This window comes from Pygocentrus nattereri, chromosome 11 (genome assembly GCF_015220715.1).
Source record: "Pygocentrus nattereri isolate fPygNat1 chromosome 11, fPygNat1.pri, whole genome shotgun sequence".
In the NCBI taxonomy this organism is placed as follows: domain Eukaryota; kingdom Metazoa; phylum Chordata; class Actinopteri; order Characiformes; family Serrasalmidae; genus Pygocentrus; species Pygocentrus nattereri.
Genome location: NC_051221.1, coordinates 9,067,417 through 9,095,112, shown reverse-complemented (window position 1 = coordinate 9,095,112; position 27,696 = coordinate 9,067,417). Strand labels below are relative to the sequence as shown.

The 27,696-nt window shown below is 39.7% G+C and overlaps 1 protein-coding gene across 5 annotated transcripts in view; it reads left to right on the top strand.

Moving 5' to 3' along the window:
- LOC108439795 (MTSS I-BAR domain containing 1) overlaps positions 1–27,445 on the top strand; it is a 57,172-nt gene extending 29,727 nt beyond the window's left edge. Inside the window, exons 5-15 of one of the 5 annotated variants that reach the window (XM_037542871.1) lie at positions 101–192; positions 452–526; positions 6,716–6,873; positions 9,661–9,768; positions 11,487–11,609; positions 11,720–11,814; positions 11,945–12,158; positions 16,820–16,891; positions 21,420–21,572; positions 24,515–24,653; positions 26,090–27,445. In XM_037542871.1, coding sequence (XP_037398768.1) covers positions 101–192; positions 452–526; positions 6,716–6,873; positions 9,661–9,768; positions 11,487–11,609; positions 11,720–11,814; positions 11,945–12,158; positions 16,820–16,891; positions 21,420–21,572; positions 24,515–24,653; positions 26,090–26,637 — 1,777 coding nt within the window. In that variant the 3' untranslated portion in view covers positions 26,638–27,445. The remainder of the gene's footprint in view (positions 1–100; positions 193–451; positions 527–6,715; positions 6,874–9,660; positions 9,769–11,486; positions 11,610–11,719; positions 11,815–11,944; positions 12,159–16,819; positions 16,892–21,419; positions 21,573–24,514; positions 24,654–26,089) is intronic. The other 4 variants (XM_037542872.1, XM_037542873.1, XM_017718391.2 and 1 more) reach the window with 4 other exon arrangements.
- Positions 27,446–27,696: the final 251 nt, after the last annotated feature.

Genomic DNA, 27,696 nt, shown 5'->3' with positions numbered 1-27,696 from the left:
AGTGAGGGAATCAAACTATAATGCATGTTATAAATAAAGTATGTGCCATTGTTTTTTGAGATTACTCTTTACTCGGTGAGAGTAACTTGTATGTGTGCAGGGTTTTTGTGGACTCTCTGATTAATCCACTCCAAGAGCAGATGGAGGAGTGGAAGAGAGTCGCCAACATGATGGATAAAGACCATGCCAAAGGTACCAGCACCGGCACACACAGACACGCGCAGCAGGGGATGTAGCTGCAGGCGTTTCTCCACACGGCCGCTCATTATTCAGTCATCACTAACCCATTTGATCACTTTTAATTCTTTTTCTTTTTTTTGTTCCTTACTGACTTTGAAACAACTCTTCAAAGTGATATAGAGCCTCTCTTTCTCTCTCTCTCTTTTCCTCTCTCTCTCTCTCTCTCTCTCGCTCTCTCTCTCTCTCTCTCTCTCTCCCCCTCTGTGGACAGAATACAAACGAGCACGCCAAGAGATCAAGAAGAAATCTTCAGACACTCTCAAACTGCAAAAGAAAGCGAAGAAAGGTGAGGAGCTCCCTCTCTTTATCTCCTCCACTCAGTCACAAACACACATTAACTGTAGAGGCATCTTAACTGTGAAAGAAAGTGAAGGGCAGTGAAAGAACTGTATGCTCTCTGTTCAACATACTCTATAGTAACACTGGTCTACAGGCAGCAGTGGCAGCAGGACTGCTGTTTTGGGTGAGCATGACACATTTGTGGGTGAGTCTTAAACCGGTAAACAAGGGGATGTAGAACAAATCAGAATGTTTAAACATAGTGGTTGGGTCTACGTCCGAATAGAATAATATGTAAATTTCATGATGAATGGAACAAAAGAAACAGCCCAAAAAGACTGGGAAGAAATTCTGCCTTGGTTTGTGTGCATTCAAAGTAAATCAGGTTTTTTCCTTCTCCTGTAAAGTTACCATTTTGGAGATATGAGGTTTTTCCAATGTGCTATAGAAATTTTCACTTACAAAAAATCATCAAATATGTAATTTTACCAGGAGTCTTCAAACTTTTGCATACAATATATGCCTATATACATAATGTAGTAATATGATACATGACATGCATGCATATAAAAGTAAGTGTCGTTATGTAATAAGACTTTTCTAAGTCTAACCCTAGTCCTAACATCAGTAACCAAAACAAATGGCTTTGTCTTTTGTAGTTTTAAAAAATAAAGCAGTGCAAAAAGCTCTTCACAGTTTTTATCCTAACAATGTATGAACCCAAACGCTCCCCCACTTTCCCACAGAGCCTGAGTTCTGCTGAGAAAATAGCGTGAAACCTTGCGGTAACCGCTGCCGAGTCCTTTGTATAATGTTTTGTGTGAAATTGAAGATTAAGGTCTGGCTCTTTCTTTCACAGCGTTCCTGGCTCTGCCTTCACACTTAAACCCTAAATTGTATGTTTGAGTTTAGATGAGGAATGGCCTGGCATTCCTTTATAGTGTCGTTTGTTGTTTTGGCCCTCGTTGGAGAGTGCAGTGTGTGTGTAGTGCATAAACAGCATGCTTTCCTGTCAGGATTACCACCCACATACAGTACTGAGCAAAAGTCAGAGACCACCCTTCAGCTGGATAGTTTTCAAAATGGCCATTAAGCAGAATGCATTCATTTTCAGCATCAGAAGACAAGATGTATGTATTTTGGAGTGATTCTATTGGTTCTGTCTGTCTGTCTGTCTGTCTGTCTGTCTGTCTGTCTGTCTGTGAGGAGAAAAACCTCATATCGTTTCTTGGCCATTTTTCAGTTTTTGACATAATTTAATAATAAATATTTTGACATAAATATTGTGAAATAATTCGACATTATAAATCGGGGCGGTCTCTCTCCCATTTGCACGGTACTGTATGTGTGTATGACGTGTTCCCTGAGTACACACTCATCTGAGTAGCAGAAGGGAACCTGTTCTGTTTCCCGTCTGTTTTCGTGACCTGTGAACACAGAGACATTTACATACACACACACACACACACACACACACACACACACACAGAATCTGATATTCACTCTAGAGGAACCAAAAGGCCCTTCACTCTGTACTGATGAATCCAAACCTGTACCAGGGGACCAGCTGTATGTCTGGAGAAGTGAAGTTTATTTATTTGCAGGTACCAGACACCTAGCCAGCCCGTAAGACACTGGGCTGATGCAGCTTTAGAGCAGTACTGATGCCAAGATTAGGCTCAGCCTATACATGACAAGTGACAGGTGTGACAGACGTGACCATGTAGGGATGAACAACAACAGGCAGAAGAATGTTCTAAATACAGTCACAGTACAGCACACAATACAGAATATAATGACATATAGCACAACACTAAACGCGTTAGAGAGCGGTACATTTCTACAGTACTGAAGGCAGAGCAGCTGGGTTTTCCTCCAGCAGATGGGGCTGTGGCTCTGAACCAGTGACTCGTGTGGTGCACTTTTCTAAGGTGCTATCAGAGGTGATACACCAGGCCTTTCACTGCTGAGCATATAAAAACTTTGATTATGCCTTTGCAGCCTTTCCAGAAAAAGTCTTCGTCTTTCTTAACTTTGTTAGGGTTTTATTCCACTGTCGACCTGTCAGTCACATCTAAGCAAAGCACCAGAATAGCAAAGCTCATGGTTTGAGTATATTTTTTCTTCAGTATTAACTCTGTGGTATTTATATTATTATTATTATTATTGCACTTTTAATGAACTTCTCTCATCGCTATCATTTTATATATATTATATATATTTTATATATATTTTTTCACTTAATGTGCAGTAGTACTGATGTTTTAAAATATGTCTGAAATGTAGTAACTGTGCCATATTTAAATATGTGCCAAAATATTGATATACATGCGCATAAATCACTGCATGTATCAGTTTTTCATACACTCTCAGAAATAAAGGTACCACACCATCACTGGGGCAGTCCCCCTCTTGTCACTGGAGTGGAAACCTCAAGGGTCCATCTCAGTACCTTTAGTCAGGGAACATAACTGAACCCTAATCCACTGAAATGATCTGTTCTGAGCTGTACTGACTCCACACCCCGCCTCGCCTCGCCTCCAGGCTTTTATTCTACTGTTCTGTTTAAAACATTCGGTAATCACCTGGAAAAACGTACTTAAGGCTCACATTTGGACCTTAAACTCACTGCTGTACATTTGAGGACACATTTACATAGTTTGTACCGTGATGAGTGAAAAATGTACCTGCGTAGAACCTTCATTTCTAACAGTGCACATTTTAGCTCTGGTTCCTTTAGCGTTCACATCTATTTGGCGTGAATCAAAAAACTAAAAGCAAACGATACACGCAAACAAAGTAATCCGGCCAAAAAAATCACAACTGATTGGGACAATATTCCAGAGCAGTGGTTCCCAGCCTGGTTCTCATGTTCCCCAGACAGTTGAGATTTTGCTCTAACCCAACTCACCACACTGACTTTTTATTGTACTGTTCTGTTTTAAAACATTCAGTAATGAAAAGGTACAAATACAAACTTTTCACCTAAAAAACTTTAAGATTCATGATCAGACCTTAAACCCACTGCTGGACCTTTGAGGGAACATTTATACTGTTTGTACCTTGATGAACGAGAAATGTACCTTCACAGAGGCTTTGTTTATAACAGTATATATACATATGTGTCACAGAAATATGGAAATATTTTACAAATGGCACATAATTTGACGTTTAAATGAAGTGGTCACAATAAAGTAGGGGGATTATCTGAAACCCAGTATAAAATGTGTTGAAATATATATTAGTAAAGCTTTTTAAATCAGCTAAACAGTTGATTTAGTTAATGACCAATTACTGCAAATATAGAATCATAAGAACAGTTTGGTCATTCCTAAATGTTAGAATGTAAAAAGAAAAATGACTGTAAAAACATACAGACTGTGCCGTATACATTATTATATCCACTTAGAACTGATGAACAGATTGAGCTTCTTTCTGGTGACATCAGTCGCTCAACATCTGCTGTGCATCTAAATTTAAACCTGTTGTGGTGTTTATAAAAGATGGCACTTGGTAAACCTGCTAACTGCTGCTGTGCTCGAAGAGGAGGAAGAAGACTGGCTTCAGCAGGATTTCAGATTGCTGTACTTCCATGTTTCATGTGCAACTTGAGTTCCTGAGATCAATAAAAACAGGAACTAAAAGCTGAATCTATGATATGGTAACTGATTACATGGCTTTTCTTGAGTTGACTCAACTTGAGGTCACCAGAGGTCACACAACTCAAACTTCTTAGTTGAGTGAAAAGTTCTCCCAGCTGCTGTTTCTAGGTCTACAGCTCAGTTAGACAAACAACTGAATCTGTGTTTTTATTTTACTCAGTCTCTCCACCAGCTGGCGCTCCTTCTATCACACAGTTCTATCTGGTATATTTTCCTCTTGGGCTTTTGGAGATGGACAGCTGTGGCATTGCTGGGATTCAAACTCACAACCTTCTGATATTGGGATGAATTATTAGACAGCTGCACCACATCAGACAACTCCTGGCCTTAAAGCTAAAACAATATTTTCTCCAGTGTATTCAACTTTTATAGACACACACAATCTGAGCTGCTTCATGTGTTCCTGAGTGGTGCCGTGGGCGAAGCCATCAGCCCAACAGGACATTGTGAGTTTGAACCCCAGCGATGCCACAGCCATCCGTAAGTGAGTACCCAAGAGGAAAAATGTCTACTAAGATTGAATATTTACTAAACTGAGAAGCAGAACTAACTAAGAGAACGTTTGACTCAGTTAAGAAGTTTGAGTTGCGTGAACTCTTGTCTCCTCAAGTTGAATGAACTCAAGAAAAGCCATATAATCCTCTACTGTATCATTTTGAGTTGAGCTGGTCTCTAATTTTTAACAGTGTATCAACATTTCTGATCAAGAAACTTTACTTTCTGATTAAAAATGAAAATCATTTTTACCAAACTATTTACTATTATTTGTCCACATGTCTTCTTTTAATAGTAGCTTTTTGAGATTTTTTTTAAATTTTATTTTGCTAGGCATCCTGAGCTTCACTTGTCATTAATATGCATGAGCTCATTTCCATGTGGATTTTGATTGGCCCTTGCACAGAACAGTGGTGACAGTGCCACGTTGATAAAAAGACACCAAGGAGCTAATCACCACCTCAGCGACTTCATGAAAGGCTCACCGTGACACATTTTGCATGATGTAGTGCTGTTACTGCTGAGTTTTATGAACCTGGTCTATTGTGTGGCTTTAAAAATTAAATAAAATAATAAAATAATCAACTATCACAGAAAAATTCATGCATAATAATAGCCCAACAAAGCAGTAGTAGCCTTCTATACCAGGTTACGCTCACTGTTCAGCCTGCTTGTGCAGTTTATTTATTTTGCATAGAATGATTTCTCCACTGCATGTGTTGTATGAAGTGATGTGATGTGGCGTTCTTGCTCTCACAAACTGACTGCAGCTGTTTTCAGCTTTTCACACCATAGAAAAGCCGACACTTTCACACCAGCTAGAAGTCTGTAAAATGGTAACAGTCGCACTGTATTTGTATTTTTCAGGCTGTACTGAGTTGTGCGTGTTGTAGGGATGTAACCACGCATGAACAGATTCGTTCTAATGCATTCCAAAAAGATGACTTTTATACTGTTATTTCAGGAACACTTTTACTAGAAGGGCGTCTACATAACACATTCATAACTGCTTACATAAACATTTAATACTATGTTCATAATACTTAAATCAACATTTATAAAGTATAAATGTTGTACATGACATTAACATCGACTACTATGTAATGAGATTTTTTTTCGAAATAAAACCGTCATTTTTTATTTTGAAAATGATAGTATTTTCAGTCAAATGCCTCATTTCTGGACAGAAAATAAAAATGACATCGTTTTATCCCTTAAGCAGTCATAAGTGTTTTGACACTCAGGCATGTTTCATGTGTACTTTCGGCTTATTAGGTATTTGTTTTTTCTTACGCATTTGTTGCTTTGAATGTCACTTTACTGTGTGGACAGTGAATTGAGTAAATATGCTATGAACAATCATTCGACCGAATCTTAGTGTGAAAGTTAAAAGTATTGGCTGAGTGCCAAAGTACTTAATTACCAAAACAAGGTCATTTCTGCATTGGCTGTCGAGAAATGAGCTGTTTCACTGAAAATTATAGTTTTCCAAAGTAAGAAATGAGGGCTTTTATTTTGAAAAAAACAAAAGTTTCTCAGTAAAATGACATCAGTCGATATTAATGTCATGTAAAATGTGTATGCTTTATGAATGTTGATTTTAACATGCATGAACATGTTATAAAGTGTTTATGTAAGATGTCATGAATGTATTATGTAAACGCCTTTGTTACTGTTATTTCTTTGTTTTAACGACAGAGGTCCTTAAAAAATGAGCTGTATTATATTATTATATTGTATTATATACCTATGCCACTTACTTGCATTTTATACTTAATTTTACTTTTATATAGCAAAAAATATTTTTTAAATAATATTTTATTCAGCAAAAATGCTTCGAACAGGAATTCTCAGGTCTTAGGGGCCTTATGGTCCGTCTTGCAAGTGTCTGTATCTGCTGCAGCAGAGATGATGAAATGACCTGGTCAGAGTGGCTTTGGGAGTGATATTGATGTTGGTGTGGGAGACTGACGTGGGGCTGAGTTGTGGCGTTGAGTGGTGGTGATAATGATGCATTTGTAAATGTGCGTATGCTGCAGGTCGTGGTGATCTACAGCCGCAGGTAGACAGCGCTCTGCAGGGAGTGACCGATAAATACGCCTCGCTGCAGGAGACGGAGAGGCAGGCGGTCAGGAAGGCCCTGATAGAGGAGAGAGCGCGATTCTGCTCTTTCGTCTCCATGCTCAGACCTGCCATAGTAAGTCAGCCCCGCCAGCCCCTCTGTCCTCCGTCTGTCTGCGATCCCGCCATCTGTTTTCTCATTACACTTTCTGTTCAGTTTCTGTTTTGTGTGAGGACAGATTCTGTCTACACTCTCGAAGAGTACAGTTCCAACAGGGGGGACGGGGAGCAACGCCATAATGGAATGTCATTTCTCCCATGTTTTAGCCTGCCCAATTAAAATTATGGTTCTTCGAGGGTTCTTTAGTAAAGAAAATTTTTCTATAGAAAGCCCTGAATAGTAAAAGAACCCTTTGCCAAATTAAAGCATTCTTTGCATCGTGAAAGGGGTTGATGGAGAACGTGCTGTAGATGGTTCTGTATAGAACCTTTTTAAAACGGGTTTCCATATAGCGCCAAATAGTTCTTCTGTGGTGTCAAGCTTGTGCTCATGTCAATATAAGAACTCTTTTGCGTGCTATATCGAACCTTTTTCAAAAAAGTTCTATATAGAACCATCTACAGCACAATCTCCATTTATCAAAAGAACCCTTTCACGGTGCAGTGAAGCCTTTAATCATGCAAAGGGTTCTTTGAGTGTTCATGGTTCTATATAGAACCACTTACTAAACTTTTTACAAATTACATTATTATTACATTATTTGTTTAGGAATTCAAAATGTCCATTACGTAACATATTAATGTTGACTGATGAGCCGAAACATTATGACCATAGATGAAATGAATAATGTTAATTACCCTTTAATCTCAGTGCATGTCATGGTCTGAGATATATTAGACTGTAAGTGAACAGTCAGTTCTTGTAGTTGGCATGTTGGATGTGGGAGAAATGGTCAGGCATAAGACCTGAGTGACTTTGACAAGGTGAGAATTGTTATGGCCAGATGAGTGGGTCAGAGTATAACTGAAACGGCAAGGCTTGTTGAGTGCTCCCTGTCAGCAGTGGTGGCCTGAGGAGGCACAATCCATGACCCAGTGACAGGGTGTTGGGCGCCAAGGGCTCATCAATGCTTGAGAGCAATGAAGGCTATCACATCTGGTCAGAACTGACAGAACAGCTACTGGGGCACAAGGAATTTTAATGGGAGGAATGTGCCTCAACACACTGTGCATTGCGCACTGATTTGTATGGGGCCAGATGGGTCAGATTGCCCATGCTGACCCCTGTCTACCATCAAAAGTGCCTAAAATAGTTATACAAGCTTTGGAACTGGATCTTGAAGCAATAGAAGAAGGTCATCTGTTGTAATGAGTCCTATTTTCTTTGACACCACGTGAACGGCTGGGTACATGTGCATCGTTTACCTCAGGAAGTGATGGCACCAGGATGCACCGTGGTAAGAAGAAGACAAGCTCTTCAAGGAGTGTGATGCTCTGGATGATGTTCTGCTGAAACACCCTGGTTCCAGGCATTCATGTGGACGTCGGTTTGACGCATCTCACTTACCTAAACATTGTCGCAGACCAGGTACACCCTTCAGTGCAAAGGCCTCTTTTAGCAGGATAATGCATCTTCCTACACTGCTACACATTGTTTAGGAATGGTTTGAGGAACATGATGAAGAGTTGTCTGTGTTGTCCTGGCCTCCAGATTCCCAAGATCACAATAGGATTGAGCACCTGTGGAACATGTTGGAACTACATGTCCGGCTCTACCATGCAGCTGATAGAACTAAAAGGATCTGCTGCAAATGTCTTGGGGCCAGATACCACAGGGTCCCTTTACTGGTCTTGCAGAGCTGTTGGAGCTGTTTTGGCGGTATTTGGGGGACCAACAGCATAATAGGCAGGTCATAATGGTCATAATGTTTTGGTTCATATGTGCATATTTTGACGTTGGCTACCAGAAAGTGCTGGAAATGTACTTGTGTGTTTCATGTGTGCATTCAGCCCAACACATTCTAAGCTTTGGTTGAAAAATGCCAGTAAAATTTAAGAAATTGCAGTCAGCTTAAAAACAGTGCAGCTCAACCAATGTTGTAACTGAGTTATATGAGTGTGAAGAACCTTTTTACAGTTTACAGAGGTTATATAATAATGCAGAGGTTCTATACCTGTAAAGATTTTGCCTAGAACCATATATCCAAGCCAAGAGCTATTTAGTTTATTCTGGCTGATAAACTCTGTAGCCTTGTTTTTGTGTATAGTCTTGCAGAGTTCATGCTTTTGTGAGTCAGAGCCATTACAAAAAGCTCAAAAAATTAATGAACGATTCAGCTGTAGAAAGATGTAATTCTTTAAAGATCCATTGTTATAAATGAGTTATATGAGTGTGAAGAACCTTTTTACAGTTATATATCATAATGCAGAGGTTCAATACCTGTCAAGGATTTTCCCTAGAACCATATATCCAAGCCAAGAACCATTCAGGATCATTGATTTTGGCTGATAAACAAGTGTAATTCTGATTCTTCTCTCTTTCAGCATCCCTTATTCTCTTACTGTACTATTTTCAAGATTGCTTCTCAACTCTATCAGTCTTTTCTCTTTTTCCTCCTCCACTCTTCTCCTCTCCTCTCACTTGCACGTATCGACCTTTTAAAGCGTGCTTGAAGAGGACTTGCTTGAAGTTACTGACTCAGTGTTTCAACATTGCAGTCTTGATGAGTTTCTGGGTCACTGGGTTTCAGATGATACACCATCTGTGGATTCAGTCTGAGCTTATATACGGTAACAAGTCGGGGTTTAGTAGAGAGGTTAAAAACTCTGGATGAAACAGCACAGAATCCACCTGAGGACGAGTTCAGAATGAAGTAATTAAAGACATTATATTACTGTATGTGTTTACCTTTCTTCTCTTTAGGAAGAAGAAGTGTGTATGTTGGGTGAAATCACTCACCTGCAGTCAATCTCTGATGATCTGAGGTCGTTGACTATGGATCCCCACAAACTGCCTCCTTCAAGCGAGCAGGTATGAACACACGCCTGCCTAAATACATCAGAAACCCCTGTGTACTAACAGAAACCCACCCCCTCACACATCTGTTCATTGGCCGCTTTATTAGAAACACCTATGTTATTGGTGCACCATGTAGGTGTACAACCCCAATTCCAATGAAGTTGAGACGTTGTGTAAAACATAAATAAAAACAGAATAAGATGATTTGCAAATCCTTTTCAACCTATATTCAATTGAATACACTACATAGACAAGATATTTAATGTTGAAACGGATAAACTTTATTGTTTTTTGCAAATATTCACTCATTTTGAATTTGATGCCTGCAACACGTTCCAAAGAAGTTGGGGCAGGGGCAACAAAAGACTGGGAAAGTTGAGGAATGCTCAAAAAACACCTGTTTGGAACATTCCACAGGTGAACAGGTTAATTGGAAACAGGTGAGTGTCATGATTGGGTATAAAGGGAGCATCCCTGAAAGGCTCAGTCGTTCACAAGCAAGGACGGGCGAGGTTCACCACTTTGTGAACAACTGCGTGAGCAAACAGTCCAACAGTTTAAGAACAATGTTTCTCAACATGCAACTGCAAGGAATTTAGGGATTTCATCATCTACAGTCCATAATATCATCAAAAGATTCAGAGAATCTGGAGAAATCTCTGCAAGTAAGCGGCAAGGCAGAAAACCAACATTGAATGCCCGTGACCGTCGATCCCTCAGACGGCACTGCATTAAAAACTGACATCATTCTGTAACGGATATTCCCACATGGGCTCAGGAACACTTCAGAAAACCACTGTCAGTGAACTCAGTTCGTCGCTCCATCTACAAGTGCAAGTTAAAACTCTGCCATGCAAAGCGAAAGCCACATATCAACAACACCCAAAAACGCCGCCGGCTTCTCTGGGCCCGAGCTCATCTGAGATGGACTGACACAAAGTGGAAAAGTGTCCTGTGGTCTGACGCGTCCACATTTCACACTGTTTTTGGAAATCATAAACGTCGTGTCCTCCGGGCCAAAGAGGAAAAGTGTGGGCACATCTGTGAAGGCACCATTAATGCTGAAAGGTACATACAGGTTTTGGAGCAACATCTGCTGCCATCCAAGCAACGTCTTTTTCAGGGACGTCCTGCTTATTTCAGCAAGACGATGCCAAGCCACATTCTGCACGTGTTACAACAGCGTGGCTTCGTAGTAAAAGAGTGTGGGTACTAGACTGGCCTGCCTGCAGTCCAGACCTGCCTCCCACTGAAAATGTGTGGCGCATTATGAAGCACAAAACACAACAACAGAGACCCCGGACTGTTGAGCAGCTGAAGCAAGAATGGGAAAGAATTCCATCTACAAAGCTCCAACAATTAGTGTCCTCAGTTCCCAAACGCTTATTGAGTGTTGTTAAAGGAAAGGTGATGTAACACAGTGGTAAACATGGCCCTGTCCCAACTTCTTTGGAACATGTTGCAGGCATCAAATTCAAAATGAGTGAATATTTGCAATTTAAGTTTATCCGTTTCAACATTAAATATCTTGTCTTTGTAGTGTGTTCAATTGAATATAGGTTGAAAATTTGCAATTCATTGTATTTTGTTTTTATTTATGTTTTACACAATGTCCCAACATCATTGGAATTAGGGTTGTACAATTATAGACCACAGCCTGTCTGTTGACCAATATTATTTTGGGTGGTAGGCCATTCTCAGCAGAGCAGTGACACTGTCATGTGGTGCAGGTACGAGTGTGTCAGACACAGCGTTGTTGCTGGGCACATACTGTGCATAACAGATGGAGCCGCAGTCTCTGTGTACACCAGCAAGGTGGAGCTACGAGGGAGGAGTTTCTAATAAAGTGGCCAGTGAGAGTATATTATAATAAGTTATTTCTTATTTTGTTTATTGAGATATTGATTTATTGTATTGATGGTTTATACTATGTTTATATTCATATTCTATGTTGTCTGTGCAGGTGATTTCTGATTTGAAGGGGTCAGAGTGCAGCTGGTCATACCAGACTCCACCTTCTTCTCCCAGCACTACGTCAAGAAAGTCCAGCATGTGTAGGTGTGTAACTACAGCAACCAGCACAGCATACACCTGTAGTGTACTGCACTTGGGCTGCTTCTGTATTTAATCTAATGATCAATCTCTCTCTCTCTCTCTCTCTCTCTCTTTCTCTCTCTCTCTCTCTCAGCAGTAGTCTGAACAGCGTGAACAGCAGTGATTCCCGTTCAAGCAGCAGTCACTCTCACTCTCCCACGTCACACTTCCGTTACCGAGGCTCCGCCCTCCCCCAGCAAGGCTCTGTCCGCCTCCCCAGCGTTTCCTCACATGATTCTGGGTTCACCTCTCAGGACACTTGTCAGTCTAAGAGCCCATCCCCCATGCCTCCAGACACCAACACACAGGTGACCAAGAAATATTATTCTGCAACCATAGCAGAGTGAAAGTTGAGCCAGTTGCTTACAGCAGACTGAGCCACACTAGCGTTTACAGTACAGCATCCTCAGTCACACTAGTGTTTACAGTACAGCAGCCTCAGTCACACTAGTGTTTACAGTACAGTAGACTCAGTCACACTAGTGTTTACAGTACAGCAGACTGAGTCACAGTAGCGTTTACAGTACAGTAGACTCAGTCACACTAGTGTTTACAGTACAGCAGACTGAGTCACAGTAGCGTTTACAGTACAGCAGACTGAGCCACACTAGTGTTTACAGTACAGCAGACTGAGCCACATTAGCGTTTACAGTACAGCAGACTGAGTCACAGTAGTGTTTACAGTACAGCAGCCTCAGTCACACTAGTGTTTACAGTACAGCAGAGTGAGTCACAGTAGCTTTTACAGTACAGCAGACTCAGTCACACTAGCTTTTACAGTACAGCAGACTGAGTCACAGTAACTTTTACAGTACAGCAGCCTCAGTCACACTAGTGTTTACAGTACAGCAGACTGAGTCACAGTAGTGTTTACAGTACAGCAGACTGAGCCACAGTAGTGTTTACAGTACAGCAGCCTCAGTCACACTAGTGTTTACAGTACAGCAGAGTGAGTCACAGTAGCTTTTACAGTACAGCAGACTCAGTCACACTAGCTTTTACAGTACAGCAGCCTCAGTCACACTAGTGTTTACAGTACAGCAGACTGAGTCACAGTAGCGTTTACAGTACAGCAGACTGAGCCACAGTAGTGTTTACAGTACAGCAGACTGAGTCACAGTAGTGTTTACAGTACAGCAGAGTGAGTCACAGTAGCTTTTACAGTACAGCAGACTCAGTCACACTAGCTTTTACAGTACAGCAGACTGAGTCACAGTAACTTTTACAGTACAGCAGCCTCAGTCACACTAGTGTTTACAGTACAGCAGACTGAGTCACAGTAGCGTTTACAGTACAGCAGACTCAGTCACAGTAGTGTTTACAGTACAGCAGCCTCAGTCACACTAGCGTTTACAGTACAGCAGACTGAGTCACAGTAGCGTTTACAGTACAGCAGACTCAGTCACAGTAGTGTTTACAGTACAGCAGACTCAGTCACACTAATGTTTACAGTATAGTACACCTACTTGCACTAGCATTTACAGTATAGCAGATTCAGTCACACTGGTGTTCACAGTACAGCGGACCCAGTCACACTAGCGTTTACAGTACAGTAGACTCAGTCACACTAGTGTTTACAGTACAGCGGACCCAGTCACACTAGCGTTTACAGTACAGTAGACTCATTCACACTAGCCTTTACAGTTAGCTAATTGGTTAACCAGTGTTTTGTTTGTTGTTGTCTTGTTTGTGTTTATAGTTAGTGAATTAGCTAGCTTGGTAAGTGAACAAACATGGAGGATTTTTTATTGCCAATCTTCTGGTCCAGTCTTGGTCAAGACTGATTATTTTGTAAGGTAATATGAATTGTAAATATCTAATGTAACAGTAGTTTGCAAAATAAATGCACATAATGGCAGCAAAGTGAAAGGAACCAGCAGAAATTGAGTCGCCAAATAATCAAATAATAGGCAGTGGAGTATAGAAATAATTAATTATTTCAACACAATAATAAAACAACTGTACTCAGACATATCCAGGTGTGGCATAATAGAGCGTTTATGTATGAGGAAGGAAGTGTGTATGCTGAGAATGTACAGAAAGGTACTGAAAAGGGGAGAAAATATCAAAATCTTTCTGTTCACTCTACTATCCTTGTGATCTGCTCCTGCTCTTATTTGATATAGAAGGTATCTGTCGCTGTAGTAAATGGCTAGGAATGAAATGGGAGGTTGAAAAAAGGTTAAATCACATCTGCTTTACATAATAAGAGTCATCACTGAGGGTCCTTGACATGTGCACAGTTAAGTCATGTTCTTGTGAATATGGATATTACTGTATGATATCCCTCATGTTTATTGCATCAGGGGCAGAGAGACCATGTCTGTATGCAGTAATGAATATGTATTATTACGGAACTCTGCCCAGACCTGCTACCATAGGAACCGTCTCCTGTTGCTAGGGAACGTTCACCATCAAGTTAGAGAGCCACACTGCTAGAGACAGTGATGAGTCATTCTGACCTGTCACAACACACACACACACACACACACACACACACACACACACACACATCCTTTTTTCTGGCTCTATTCCTCTTTCTTTCTTTAGCCTTATATCTTTGTCTTTCTTTCTTTCTTTTTGTGTCTCTTTCTCTTTTTTCTCTGTACCTCTCTTTCTCATATCTTCACTCTGCATGTTCCCATGTCCTCTCTCCGTTATGAGCAGTAGAATGTTAGTTCTAGGCTGATGTGCAGTTTAAGTGTTTAGTAATTAGGGATTTGTACTTAGTGGTTAGTGATTGGTATTTAGTGATTTGGGATTAGTGTTTAAATTGTATGATTAATGTTTAGTTTTGGGATTGTTTAGTGTTTAGGGTTTACTGTGTTTAGTGTTTAGGGTTTACTGTGTTTAGTGTTTAGGGTTTGCTGGGTTTAGTGTTTACTTTGTTTAGGGTTTACGGTGTTTTTTGTTTAGGGTTTACTGTGTTTAGTGTTTAGGGTTTACTGTGTTTAGTGTTTAGAGTTTACTGTGTTCAGTGTTTAGAGTTTACTGTGTTTAGTGTTTAGGGTTTACTGTGTTTAGTGTTTAGGGTTTACTGTGTTTAGTGTTTAAGGTTTACTGTGTTTAGTGTTTAGGGTTTACTGAGTTTAGTGTTTAGGGTTTACTGTGTTTAGTGTTTAGAGTTTACTGTGTTTAGTGTTTACTGTGTTTAGTGTTTAGAGTTTACTGAGTTTAGTGTTTAGAGTTTACTGTGTTTAGTGTTTAGGGTTTACTGTGTTTAGTGTTTACTGTGTTTAGTGTTTAGAGTTTACTGAGTTTAGTGTTTAGAGTTTACTGTGTTCAGTGTTTAGAGTTTACTGTGTTTAGAGTTTACTGTGTTTAGTGTTTAGAGTTTACTGAGTTTAGTGTTTAGAGTTTACTGTGTTCAGTGTTTAGAGTTTACTGTGTTTAGAGTTTACTGTGTTCAGTGTTTAGAGTTTACTGTGTTTAGAGTTTACTGAGTTTAGTGTTTAGAGTTTACTGTGTTTAGTGTTTAGAGTTTACTGTGTTTAGTGTTTACTGTGTTTAGTGTTTAGGGTTTACTGTGTTTAGTGTTTAGGGTTTACTGGGTTTAGTGTTTACTGTGTTTAGGGTTTACTGTGTTTAGTGTTTAGGGTTTACTGTGTTTAGGGTTTAGAGTTTACTGTGTTCAGTGTTTAGGGTTTACTGTGTTTAGTGTTTAGAGTTTACTGTGTTTAGTGTTTAGGGTTTACTGGGTTTAGTGTTTACTGTGTTTAGGGTTTACAGTGTTTAGTGTTTACTGGGTTTAGTGTTTAGGGTTTACTGGGTTTAGTGTTTACTGTGTTTAGGGTTTACAGTGTTTAGTGTTTACTGGGTTTAGTGTTTAGGGTTTACTGTGTTTAGGGTTTAGAGTTTACTGTGTTTAGTGTTTAGGGTTTACTGTGTTTAGTGTTTAGGGTTTACTGGGTTTAGTGTTTACTGTGTTTAGGGTTTAGAGTTTACTGTGTTTAGTGTTTAGGGTTTACTGTGTTTAGTGTTTAGGGTTTACTGGGTTTAGTGTTTACTATGTTTAGGGTTTACTGTGTTTAGTGTTTAGGGTTTACTGGGTTTAGTGTTTAGAGTTTACTGGGTTTAGTGTTTAGTGTTTACTGTGTTTAGGGTTTACTGTGTTTAGTGTTTAGGGTTTACTGGGTTTAGTGTTTAGTGTTTACTGTGTTTAGGGTTTACTGTGTTTAGTGTTTAGGGTTTACTGGGTTTAGTGTTTAGTGAATAAAGTTTAGTGATTAGTGACACGTTTAGGGATTATGGGTTAGTATTTTGTGATTAATATACAGTGATTCAAATGGAATGTTTAGGGATTAGGGGTTTGTGTTCAGTGATTATTGTTTATTGATTAGTGACTTATGTTTAGGGATTATGAGTTACTGTTTATTGATGAATGTTTAGTGATTTATGTTTAGAGATTATGGGTTATTGTTTAGTGATTAATATTTAATGATTAGTGATTCATGTTTAGGGATTCGTGAACTATGGTTAGGGATTATGACTTAGTGGTTAGTGATTATTGTTTAATGATTAGTGATTTATACTTAGGAATTATGGGTTAGTGTTTACTGACTGGTGATTAGTGTTTAGTGATTAATGTTTATGGATTATGTCTTAGATTATGGGTTATTCTTTAGTGATTGATGTTAAGTGATTAACATTTAGTGATTAGTATTTAGCGATTACTCTTAAGTGATTAGAGTTTAGTTTTCAGTCATGAGAGATTAGTAGCTCATGGGTAATGTGTAGTGATTAGTGATAATATAGTGATTTGTGCTTAGTGTTCATAGCTTCTCTCATATCCTCTGCTTTTCCTTTGCAAAATTCTAATATTTTGATTTCTCTGTGTTTATATGTGGTGTCCTATGGCTTTTTTGTGTCTGTGCACGGCATATACACTGCTCTGCATGGCTGTGTGTGTGCGTGTGTGTGTGTGTGTGTGTGTGTGTGTGTGTGTGTGTGTGTGTGTGTGTGTGTTTAGTGCTCTGCATCCTCCTGCCCTGATGAGTCCACTCCCACATTACCTGACTGCAACACCAACACTGAAGACAAGGTGACATACATACACACCCACACACCCATACACACACAACCAGTAGCAGTCACACATCTGATTGAATATAAATATAAATTGTGAAGATAATGCCTATATTTGAACATACTTCCAAAAAAATCGTACGTGTTGTTTTCAGCTGCCAACAAGGTCTCGACACAATGTTAGATTTTCACAGTATATTGATGATTATGCAGTTTTTTCACTGAGCTCCAGCTTCGTCAGTGCTGGACTGTAAAATAAAAGACCAAGGCTAAAGCTAAACAGTGAAGACTGATCCAGACCCAGCGATGCCATTTGACCTTCACATTTTCTTATGTAGTTGTCATGTTTTGTTGTATTTATTGCACCATGATTTATGTTATTTCTTTCACACATTATTTCTAGGGGTGTAAAATCTCTGACCTAACAATGATCCCGTTACGATTTTTTAGGAAACAATTGCATCATGAATTCTCAAATTTCACCACAATTGAATTCAGTTTGGTGAATATAATCTTAGTATTCAAATCATTTTTAATACATTGTGTACACAGACTTGACTGGACAAACTGCAGTACCTTTCAAAAGTTTGGAATCGTCATTAATGACTGTTGTCAGTAATAAAAAGACAGTTATTAAAGGTGCATTTAATGAATTATTCTAATATGACAAAAACGCTCAACAACTCCGTAGGTTTCAGCTAAATTGGAGGACACTGTAAATAATGAAGTAATGTAAGATGTGTAAGGTTTAATAAAATGAACATCCGGAATGCTGCATATTTGAAAAATGCTAAATCTCATATAGTTACTATAATTTTTTTTGCACTTATTTTGTAAAGTATTTTTATCATTGCTTATGATTGATTCCAGTGTTCTAACATACCAGTGCAGTTGATTTGTCACCTTCAACCGTATTTTAACTGTATTTTACACCCCTCGCCCATGATTCCTCGTCCATCCTGTTATTTGTTTGTTTGCTTGTTTTTATTTACCCGCTGGTTCAGTTGTTAAATGGGTGTGAATCGCTCGGCCCGTGTGCAGAGAGTTCAGTGGACTCTTCCCTCTTCATCCCTCCATCTCCTCCTCCCTCATCCCCCTCTCATGGTCATCAGTGGGCGTGGTCACACCACGGCCACGCCCTCTCGCTGGCAGATTTTGGGCTGTGTTTTCCTCTCAGCCCCAGCGCCTTCCCTCTCTCCCACAGAGTGCCCAGCTGGAAGGTCAGTGCTACTCCTTCACCATTCCACTCATCTGTTCTTTACCGCTCCTTCCATTCCTCGCCCACTGCTTAGCCTTTCTTTTCATAGATTTGCTCCCTTTTTTTATTACAATTTTTTTGTCACCCTGCATCTTTCAAAAATGAATAAATGGGCAAACGTAGGAAAAAAGACTGAAGGATAGAAAGAGCTGTAGAGTGATGACATCAGTCCATCAGTCCGCATTAGAGTCTGTATATGGTCTAATATAATTCTTACTAATCTTACTAATAATTCTTGGTAGTGTCTGAACATTTAATCGTAGTTTCTGAATATTTTATAGTATTATAATATAATTTATAATTGTCATTGAATAATTTGTAGTAGTTACTGAATAATTTATGCTAGTTACTTAATTCATAGTAGTTACTGAAAAATGTATAGTAGTTACAAAATAACATATACTAGTTCCTGAATAATTCATAGTAGTTATAATTTATAGTAGTTACTAAATAATTTTGGGTAGTAACTGAATAATTTATGGTAGTTACAGAATAGTTTAAGGTAGTTACTTAAATCATAGTAGCTACTAAATAACTTTGAGTAGTTACTGAATAATTTTGAGTAGTTACTGAATATTTTAAAGTATTTCCTGAATATTTTGTAGTACTTACAGAATGGTTTATAGTAGTTAATATATAGTAGTATAATAATTTCTATTACATTATATATATATATATATATATATAAAATTTATGGTAGTTACTAATTTTGAGTAGTCACTAAATAATTGATTTTAGTTACTGAATAATTAATGGTAGTTACTGAATCGTTTAGTTACTTAAATCATAGTAGGTACTAAATAATTTTGAGTAGTTACTGAATAATTTATAGTAGTTATTGGATCATTTGTAGTAGTTTCTTAATAAATTATAGTAGTTACTGAATAATTTATGGTAGCTACTGAATAATTTATAGTAGTTACTAAATCATTTGTAGTAGTTGAACATTTCATAGCAGTTACTAATAATTTATAGTATTTAATAAATACTGTGTAGTAGTTAATAAATAATTTATAGTAATTACTGGATATTTCACAGAGTTGACTAAATTCTAGTAGTTACTGAATAATTTATAGTAGTTACTGCATATTATATGGTATAAATATAAATATAATATACATTGTATACAAATAATTGTAGTAGCTATGTTATATTTTATAGTAGCCGTAATAGTCAATAATAATTCATAGCTGTAAATGAAAACTTGATACTATTATTTAATAAATCAAGACTCAAGAGTTTGTCATATACACAGAGAAATGGTACAATGAAATTTAAAGTAGTTCATAAATCATTACAGTGGTAACTGAATGATTAGGCCAAAATACAAAGTGTATTATTTGATTATACCAATGTTTTTTCTGTATTTTTCTTATTGCTTTTCTGAGATAGTGACAACACAAATAATTGCATAAAGTTACAGTTTAAATTCCATTAAACAGTCTTCATGCTGGTTGCTGTTGCGGTGCAATCATACAACCCCAATTCCAATGAAGTTGGGACGTTGTGTAAAACATAAATAAAAACACAATACGATGATTTGCAAATCCTTTTCAACCTATATTCAATTGAATACACTACATAGACAAGATATTTAATGTTCAAACGGACAAACTTTATTTTTTTTTGCAAATATTCACTCATTTTGAATTTGATGCCTGCAACACGTTCCAAAGATGCTGGGACGGTGGCAACAAAAGACTGGGAAAGTTGAGGAATGCTCAAAAAACCTGTTGGATGTTTGGAACATTCCACAGGTGAACAGGTTAATTGGAAACAGGTGAGTGTCATGATTGGGCATAAAGGGAGCATCCCTGAAAGGCTCAGTCGTTCACAAGCAATGACGGGGCGAGGTTCACCACTTAGTGAACAACTGCGTGAACAAATAGTCCAACAGTTTAAGAACAACGTTTCTCAACGTGCAATTGCAAGGAATTTAGGGATTTCATCATCTACAGTCCATAATATCATCAAAAGATTCAGAGAATCTGGAGAAATCTCTGCAAGTAAGCGGCAAGGCAGAAAACCAACATTGAATGCCCGTGACCTTCGATCCCTCAGGCGGCACTGCATTAAAAACCGACATCATTCTGTAACGGATATTCCCACATGGGCTCAGGAACACTTCAGAAAACCACTGTCAGTGAACTCAGTTCGTCGCTCCATCTACAAGTGCAAGTTAAAACTCTGCCATGCAAAGCGAAGCCACATATCAACACCACCCAGAAACGCCGCCGGCTTCTCTGGGCCGAGCTCATCTGAGATGGACTGACGCAAAGTGGAAAAGTGTCCTGTGGTCTGACGAGTCCACATTTCAGATTGTTTTTGGAAATCATGGACGTCGTGTCCACTGGGCCAAAGAGGAAAAGGACTGTCTGGATTGTTATCAGGGCAAAGTTCAAAAGCCAGCATCTCTGATGGTGTGGGGGTGTGTTAGTGCCCATGGCAGGGGTAACTTGCACATCTGTGAAGGCACCATTAACGCTGAAAGGTACATACAGGTTTTGGAGCAACATCTGCTGCCATCCAAGCAACGTCTTTTTCAGGGACGTCCTGCTTATTTCAGCAAGACGATGCCAAGCCACATTCTGCACGTGTTACAACAGCGTGGCTTCGTAGTAAAAGAGTGCGGGTACTAGACTGGCCTGCCTGCAGTCCAGACCTGTCTCCCATTGAAAATGTGTGGCGCATTATGAAGCACAAAATACGACAGCGGAGACCCCGGACTGTTGAGCAACTGAAGTTGTACATCAAGCAAGAATGGGAAAGAATTCCACCTACAAAGCTTCAACAATTAGTGTCCTCAGTTCCCAAACTCTTATTGAGTGTTGTTAAAAGGAAAGGTGATGTAACACAGTGGGAAACACGCCCCTGTCCCAACTTCTTTGGAATGTGTTGCAGGCATTAAATTCAAAAAGACGTGAATTTTTGCAAAAAACAATAAAGTTTATCCGTTTGAACATTAAATATCTCGTCTTTGTAGTGTATTCAATTGAATATCGGTTGAAAAGGATTTGCAAATCATCGTATTCTGCTTTTAGTTATGTTTTACACAACGTCCCAACTTCATTGGAATTGGGGTTGTAGAATCCCTATCAGCCAATCACAGTGCGAGGTTGGGACTAACTGTGGGACGGTTCATTGGCATGAAAAATAAGTGTTTGGATTAATAACTGATTAATAAGCCTGCAGTTTAAGAGGTTAACCCCTAATTTACTGAATACATATTTCAGATTCTCTGTTTTTGTCTCATTTTGTGCATCTCTCTCTCATTCTCTCCCTGAAGGACTGGGCCAGGCCGGGCCCATACGACCAGCCGATGGTGAACACTCTGCGCAGGATAAAGGAGAGAGAGAGGGTGAGAGAGAGCTGTGAGTCCAGCAGCTCCAGAGATGAAGTGCACAAAACCAGCCCCAACTCAGAGCACAGCAAATCCAGGGTGAGGAGCACAACACCTGTATTAGGGTGTACAAGACAATGAAACCGGGTTCATCTCACCCACTTCACAACAACTCTCTAGAACAAGTAGAACACAAGAAACAACAGATGATCATATACATACCTTACTAGAGGAGCAATTTTCTGAGCAGGCCACTTTTCTCTGCAACCTCATCGATGATTGTTTCTGCATCTAAGGACATCAAAATGTCTCTCTCTGTGGCCATCAGCATAAAAGCCTCCAAATGATCTTGCGACAACTTGCTCCTGAGTCTGTTCTTGATGAACTTGAGTGTTGAAAATGTGCGTTCACAGGCCACTAGAGATATAGAAAGTGTGAGCAGAAACTTGTATGCCAGGCCAGGAATATGGTAGGCATCTGTCAGCAAGCTAAACCTTCTCAGGACCTGATAACAACAAAGTGGGCAATTTTTGCAGGAGGAATTGTTCACAATTTCAGCATCCCCTTCTTTAACTCCTACAACTTCCTCCACTGTTCTGGACTTGTATTCGTTCACTGGAGACAGTTTCAACCTATCCCACTGAACAGCCAGAGTTTTCAGTTCACTCTGCAGGTTTTCAACAGTTGCCTGTGTGTTAAAAGGGAGTAAACACTTGCTGAGTTCCTGTAGGGCTGATTCCAGAAGAGGAGTGGAAGTGACCTGGGAAAAATTCCCAGAGTGTAGGAGAGAGGTCAACATAAAACGTTCCATGTGTGAGAAATCTTCTCTGGATTGCTTCAACTACTGTGTCCATGATTTAATTATGCACCATAACCTCATACTCTTTGTGTGGATCTCTCACTCTCTCATCGTCAGTCATTTCTCCAGACATTTTTGTTCTCTTTCTTGCTCTCTTCTGTGGCAGTGCAATTTCTGCTACAACATCAGTCTCGTTGTCCTCCTGTTGTATCTTATCATTTGCGCACTGGACAAATCTGTCTGTAGCTGCTTTGAAAGGAGCGAAATCTCTGGCCATACCTTGCAGGTTTTTCTGTGTTGCCACAACCATTCTGTGGACTGACAGAATGTCCATGCCTTCTGTTTGCAGGTATTTTGACAATGGTGAGGTCTGCTCAAAAATCCTGAGGTAAACTTGAGCAGTTATTGTTGTTTCATACATCAGCAATGCCTCTCCGAATGATCTCGCTCTTACTCGAACTCTGGTCTTCATGCTGGCCCGATCTTGGATGACAGACAATGCAAGAAGAAGATCAACATACAGACCCTTTTCAGGGTGGCCGAATGATCCATAGACCTTCTTAAGAGCATCATGTTTAGCCCACCAGCATGTCTCTCCAATGGGAGATGTCTGATTTGGTAGTCTGTAAAAAAAATGCTTCAGCACAGTTTTTATGTGAGAAGCTTTTTTCATGCTCTTCTATGCGCTGATGTACATCACTGTTGTCGGAAGAAAACCTTGTATCTCCAAAACTGTAACTTTACAGGAGAAGGAAAAAACATACTTTATTTTTAACGTAATTACATGGAACCAGAATATTTTCCAAGTCATTTTGGGCTGTTTCTTTTAGTCTATTCATCATGAACTTTACAGACAATATAAAGAACAACAGGCACTTTCAAAATATCTCCAAAACTGAAAAATGTCAAAAATAAGAGATTTAAGGTTTTCTTCCGACAACTGCGACATGTTTCCAATCTGTCACACCAGTAATGGATGAGCTGTTGTCAGTGGACTTTCAAAATGCCATGCAAACAAAGCAATACAGCGCATGCTTCTGTGGGCAAGCTGCTTTTTGTTGAGGATGATACCTAATGAACAACTTCAAATTATCCAGTGTGGGTCGAGTATAGTAGTTAATCTCTTTTTCACTCTCATGTACACTGTCATGTGTATCATCTTTTTCCTTCTCACTGACTGGCTCTTCTGTTGCCCTCTCCGCTTGTGTATCTCTCTCCTCAACCTCACTAACTGGCTCCTCTCCTGCAGTTCTCTCTTCACTTTGCCTGTGAGAGCTGATTCCTCTGAACTGTCCTGAACCTAAGGAACAATGTAGATGTCAACATATTATATTTCAATATTTTTTTCTGTTGATAGTTTCCATGTAACTTATTACTGAAGTTAATTAGAATAACCATCCAACCAACCAACCAACAAATAAGCCTGCCATCAGTTACTATGGACAAATATTTCTGAACGACAATAAGCACTGCTTAATCTCCTAAATGAGCTTTCTGCGCAGGGTCGCCGGGCTCTCTCTTAGAGATAGGGTGAGAAGCTTGGCAATTTGGGAGAGGCTTGGAGTAGAGCTGCTGCTCCTCCATGTTGAGAGAAGCCATTTGAGGTGGTTGGGCATCTAGTAAGGATGGCCTATGGATGCCTCCCTAGGGAGGTGTTCCAGACATGTCCGACGGGGAGGAGACCCCGGGGAAGACCCAGGACACGTTGGAGGGATTATATCTCTCGACTGTCTTAGGAACACCTCGGTATCCCTCCAGAAGAGCTGGAGGAGGTGGCAGGGGAGAAGGAGGCCTGGGCCTCTTTGCTTAATCTCCTAAATTAAACTCTCCGTGTCCACCTTGAGGATCAGAGACTAATGGTACCGTCTCAAACGATTTCCTTCGCCCTATGAAGTGAACAATGTTGGACATGAAATGGCAGAATCTCCACCCAAACAGTGCCAAATGCGTCTGATCAAAAGCCACTTACATTCAGGAATAGTTTATATAACCCCTTATTTCACATTTAATGATGGTTTATTGAGACGTTTTTTATTTTTAAGTAGTGCTCTAGGTAGGGTACAGGCGTCATTTGAGACAGGACCTTCTCATGCGTGACCAATGCACAGTTCAATATTAGAATACTTAAATCGGGTTCTATTTTTAGCTCTCCACACACAGAGCGGCCCACCGGGAATTGTCCCGGTACTCCCTATGGCCAGTCCATCCCTGAGAGTCACAGATGTGTTTGTTTGTGAGGCAGGATGAAGCTCATGAGGAGCTGGCCGTGTGTCTGTCTCGTGGTCTGTCGTTGGAGATCCCACGCAGCAGAGACTCTGTTCAAGGTTCCAGCGGCTACAGTACTCAGACCAACACACCGTGCTGCAGCGAGGACGCTCACGGTAAGGAGCGAGTCAGTTTCACTCTGCTTGATGCATTGTTTTCATGTTTGTACAAAATCCTCATGATTTAAGGACATTTATACTCAAATCTTACATATCTAGAACTCGTATGCGTGTAGGGCTCGGGCTGAACACGCATAAAACAGATGGTTCTTCACGGGTTCTTCAGTCAAGAAAATGATGTTTTTGGGGTGATTACATAATTGGTAAATTATTCTAATATTAGGTTCTACGCTCTTAAAAAGATGGTACTTTAAGGGTTATATCATAGAAGATGGTTATATATAAAATAATGAACACTCCAATAACATTTTACATGATGAAAGGTTCTTCAGATGGATTGAGAATGTGCTGTAGACGGTTCTATTCAGAACTTATTTGAAGGGTTCTGTATAGCACCTAAAAGTGTTCTTGTGTTAAAACGTTCATACATTCTTAAAAATATGGTGCTTCCATGGTTCTTTAGTAAAGAAAATGGTTCCATATAAAACCATGAACACTCAAAGCACCCTTGGCATAATTAAAGGTTTCTTTGCGTCATGAAATGGTTCTTCAGACTGATGGAGAACGGGCTGTATATGGAACCTTTTTGAAAATTAAACCATATTATACCAAATTATACCTTTAATCATGCAAAAGGTTCTTTGAGTATTCATGGTTCTATATAGAACCACTTTCTTTACTAAACAACCCTTGAAGGACTATCTCTTTTGTAAGTGTAGTAATAGAAAAACACTTATTGGTGCTATGTAGAACCATTTTCAAAAAAGGTTCTGTATAGAACCATCTACAGCACATTCTCCATCAATCTGAAGAACAATTTCATGATGCAAAGAACCCTTTTATCATGCAAACAGTTCTTGAGTATTCATGGTTCTATAAAGATCCATTTTCTTTACTAAAGAATCCTTGAAGAACCATCTTTTTAAGAGAACCCAGTATTGCAAGGACTTACCAATAATGTAATAACCCCAATAAAAATTGCACTTACAAATGTCATAAAACCCAATAATGTAATAACAAATGTCATAAAACCCAGTAATGTAATAACAACTGTAATAAAACCCAATAATGTAATAACAAATGTCATAAAACCCAGTAATGTAATAACAACTGTAATAAAACCCAATAATGTAATAACAACTGTAATAAAACCCAATAATGTAATGCAGTCTCTTCACAATAATTTATAAACACCATCTAATCATTGTTCAAAGAAAGAATTTAGCTCCATAACAGTAACTTTAAAGGAGAAAACAAACACATTCTTAAATTTTAATGTACATTAATATAAAGACACATTTCTGTTGGTCCATTCATCATAAAATCACAGACATATTAGGAGGAACTATTCAGTTTACCACACTTACAAGCTACTTATAAGCTGGGTGTTCAGTATAAAACTGTATGAAGTTGTATTCTTCCTCTCTCTGCAGTATTTGATTATGACTATTTGCCAGTGAGTGGAGACCACGATGTGGAGCATCCCGACTGCGATGGGACCACTTCTGTTCCGCGGAACACAGAAATCAGCCAATCGTATCGCCGCATGTTACCAGCCAAGCGCCCCACCTCCACCCCTGGACTGCCCTGCAGCTCCGTTATCCCCACACCTGGCATAGCCACCATCCGCCGTGCTCCCTCATCAAAGCCCAGTCTGTGGCGCGGTTCCAGTGGTCAGGGCCCGATCCCGATCAGAACCCCCGTAATCCCTGTTAAGACCCCCACCGTCCCGGAGCCGCCGGCTACCACAGACAGCGAAACTCCACAGAGTCCTACATCTTCCAGCACAGGAAACAGCAGCAATGCTTCACCTTCAGCCTCCCAAGAGACGCCCACCTCCATCGGGCAATCAGATGCTCTGCAGGAGGAGGATGAAGAAGAGCTGGACGTGCAGGAAGATGATGTGCTGCTGGCCATTCGGCGTGGCGTGAGGCTCAAAAAGACGATGACCAATGACCGGTCCGCCCCACTCTTCGAATAAGAGGGCATTCCTGAGCTCAAGTGTAGCAGGAATGCTTCAGTTAGCGACACTGCTAACATGCTGTCAGGTGTAGGATGGGTGAAGGAGTGTGGTGTCATGGTGTGTTCAGATGGTCCTCATGAACTCGGAACATTGTCATGTGACCAAATTACATTGTTATGTGACCACTTGTTTTTCGTTGGGGTGATCATGGGCATCTAGAAAATGCATCACATGATCAATATGGAAACCTGCTCAGACGGACCAATAATAAACGTGAAGTTATATCGATTTTTAAAAATAATCTCAAAGGGCTTAACAATAGTGTTGTAGTCAAGACCAAGGCCCAATCCCATTTCACCCCTACCACCTAGCCCTTAGCACGTTCACGCCTAGGGGGTAGGGTGTCCCGATTTTTTTAGTTGAGATAGGGCGAAGTGGATAGGGCGAGGTATTAGGGCTACATGGCCCTCCATATGGAGGTTTTTCAGACTCCAAACAGAGTTTTATGTGAAAAGAAGAAAAATCGGCAAGATGGCTATACAAACGACCAAAGAACCCCAAAAATGTGAGAATTTTCTCAATTAAAAAATTACGATAAATATTGTATTACCTACGTTTAATGTCATTTCAATGTATTATGCTCCTTTGCTTCATAACAAGCACAAAAATGCTGATGTTTCAGAAGCTAGCCAGCAAAATTTAATTTCACCTTAAATAGTCCAGCAGTTCTGGTGCCTGAAGTGCCAGAATGTAACTGCTGCTCAGTTTAAGGTGGAATGGGAGAATTTGAACAAGAATTCAGCTTCATATCACTGAAGAATTAGGGGTGGGCAAAAGTAACTAATTGTTGTATCCCCCTCTTTGAAGGCATATGATTCCCTAAATGCCCAGCAGTGAGCAGCTGAACTTTACCCTCCTCTGCTGTCACTGCAGACTGGCAGGGTCGCCTACAGAGCAGCGCTAGTAGCTGCTAATGAAGTGATGTTCTTCTTTATTTGAGGGTCCCGTTTCTCATTCAACCACTGAGCCTTCTAACTCAGATCCAAGGAACCAGGTGACCCTCAAAAACAAGAGGTA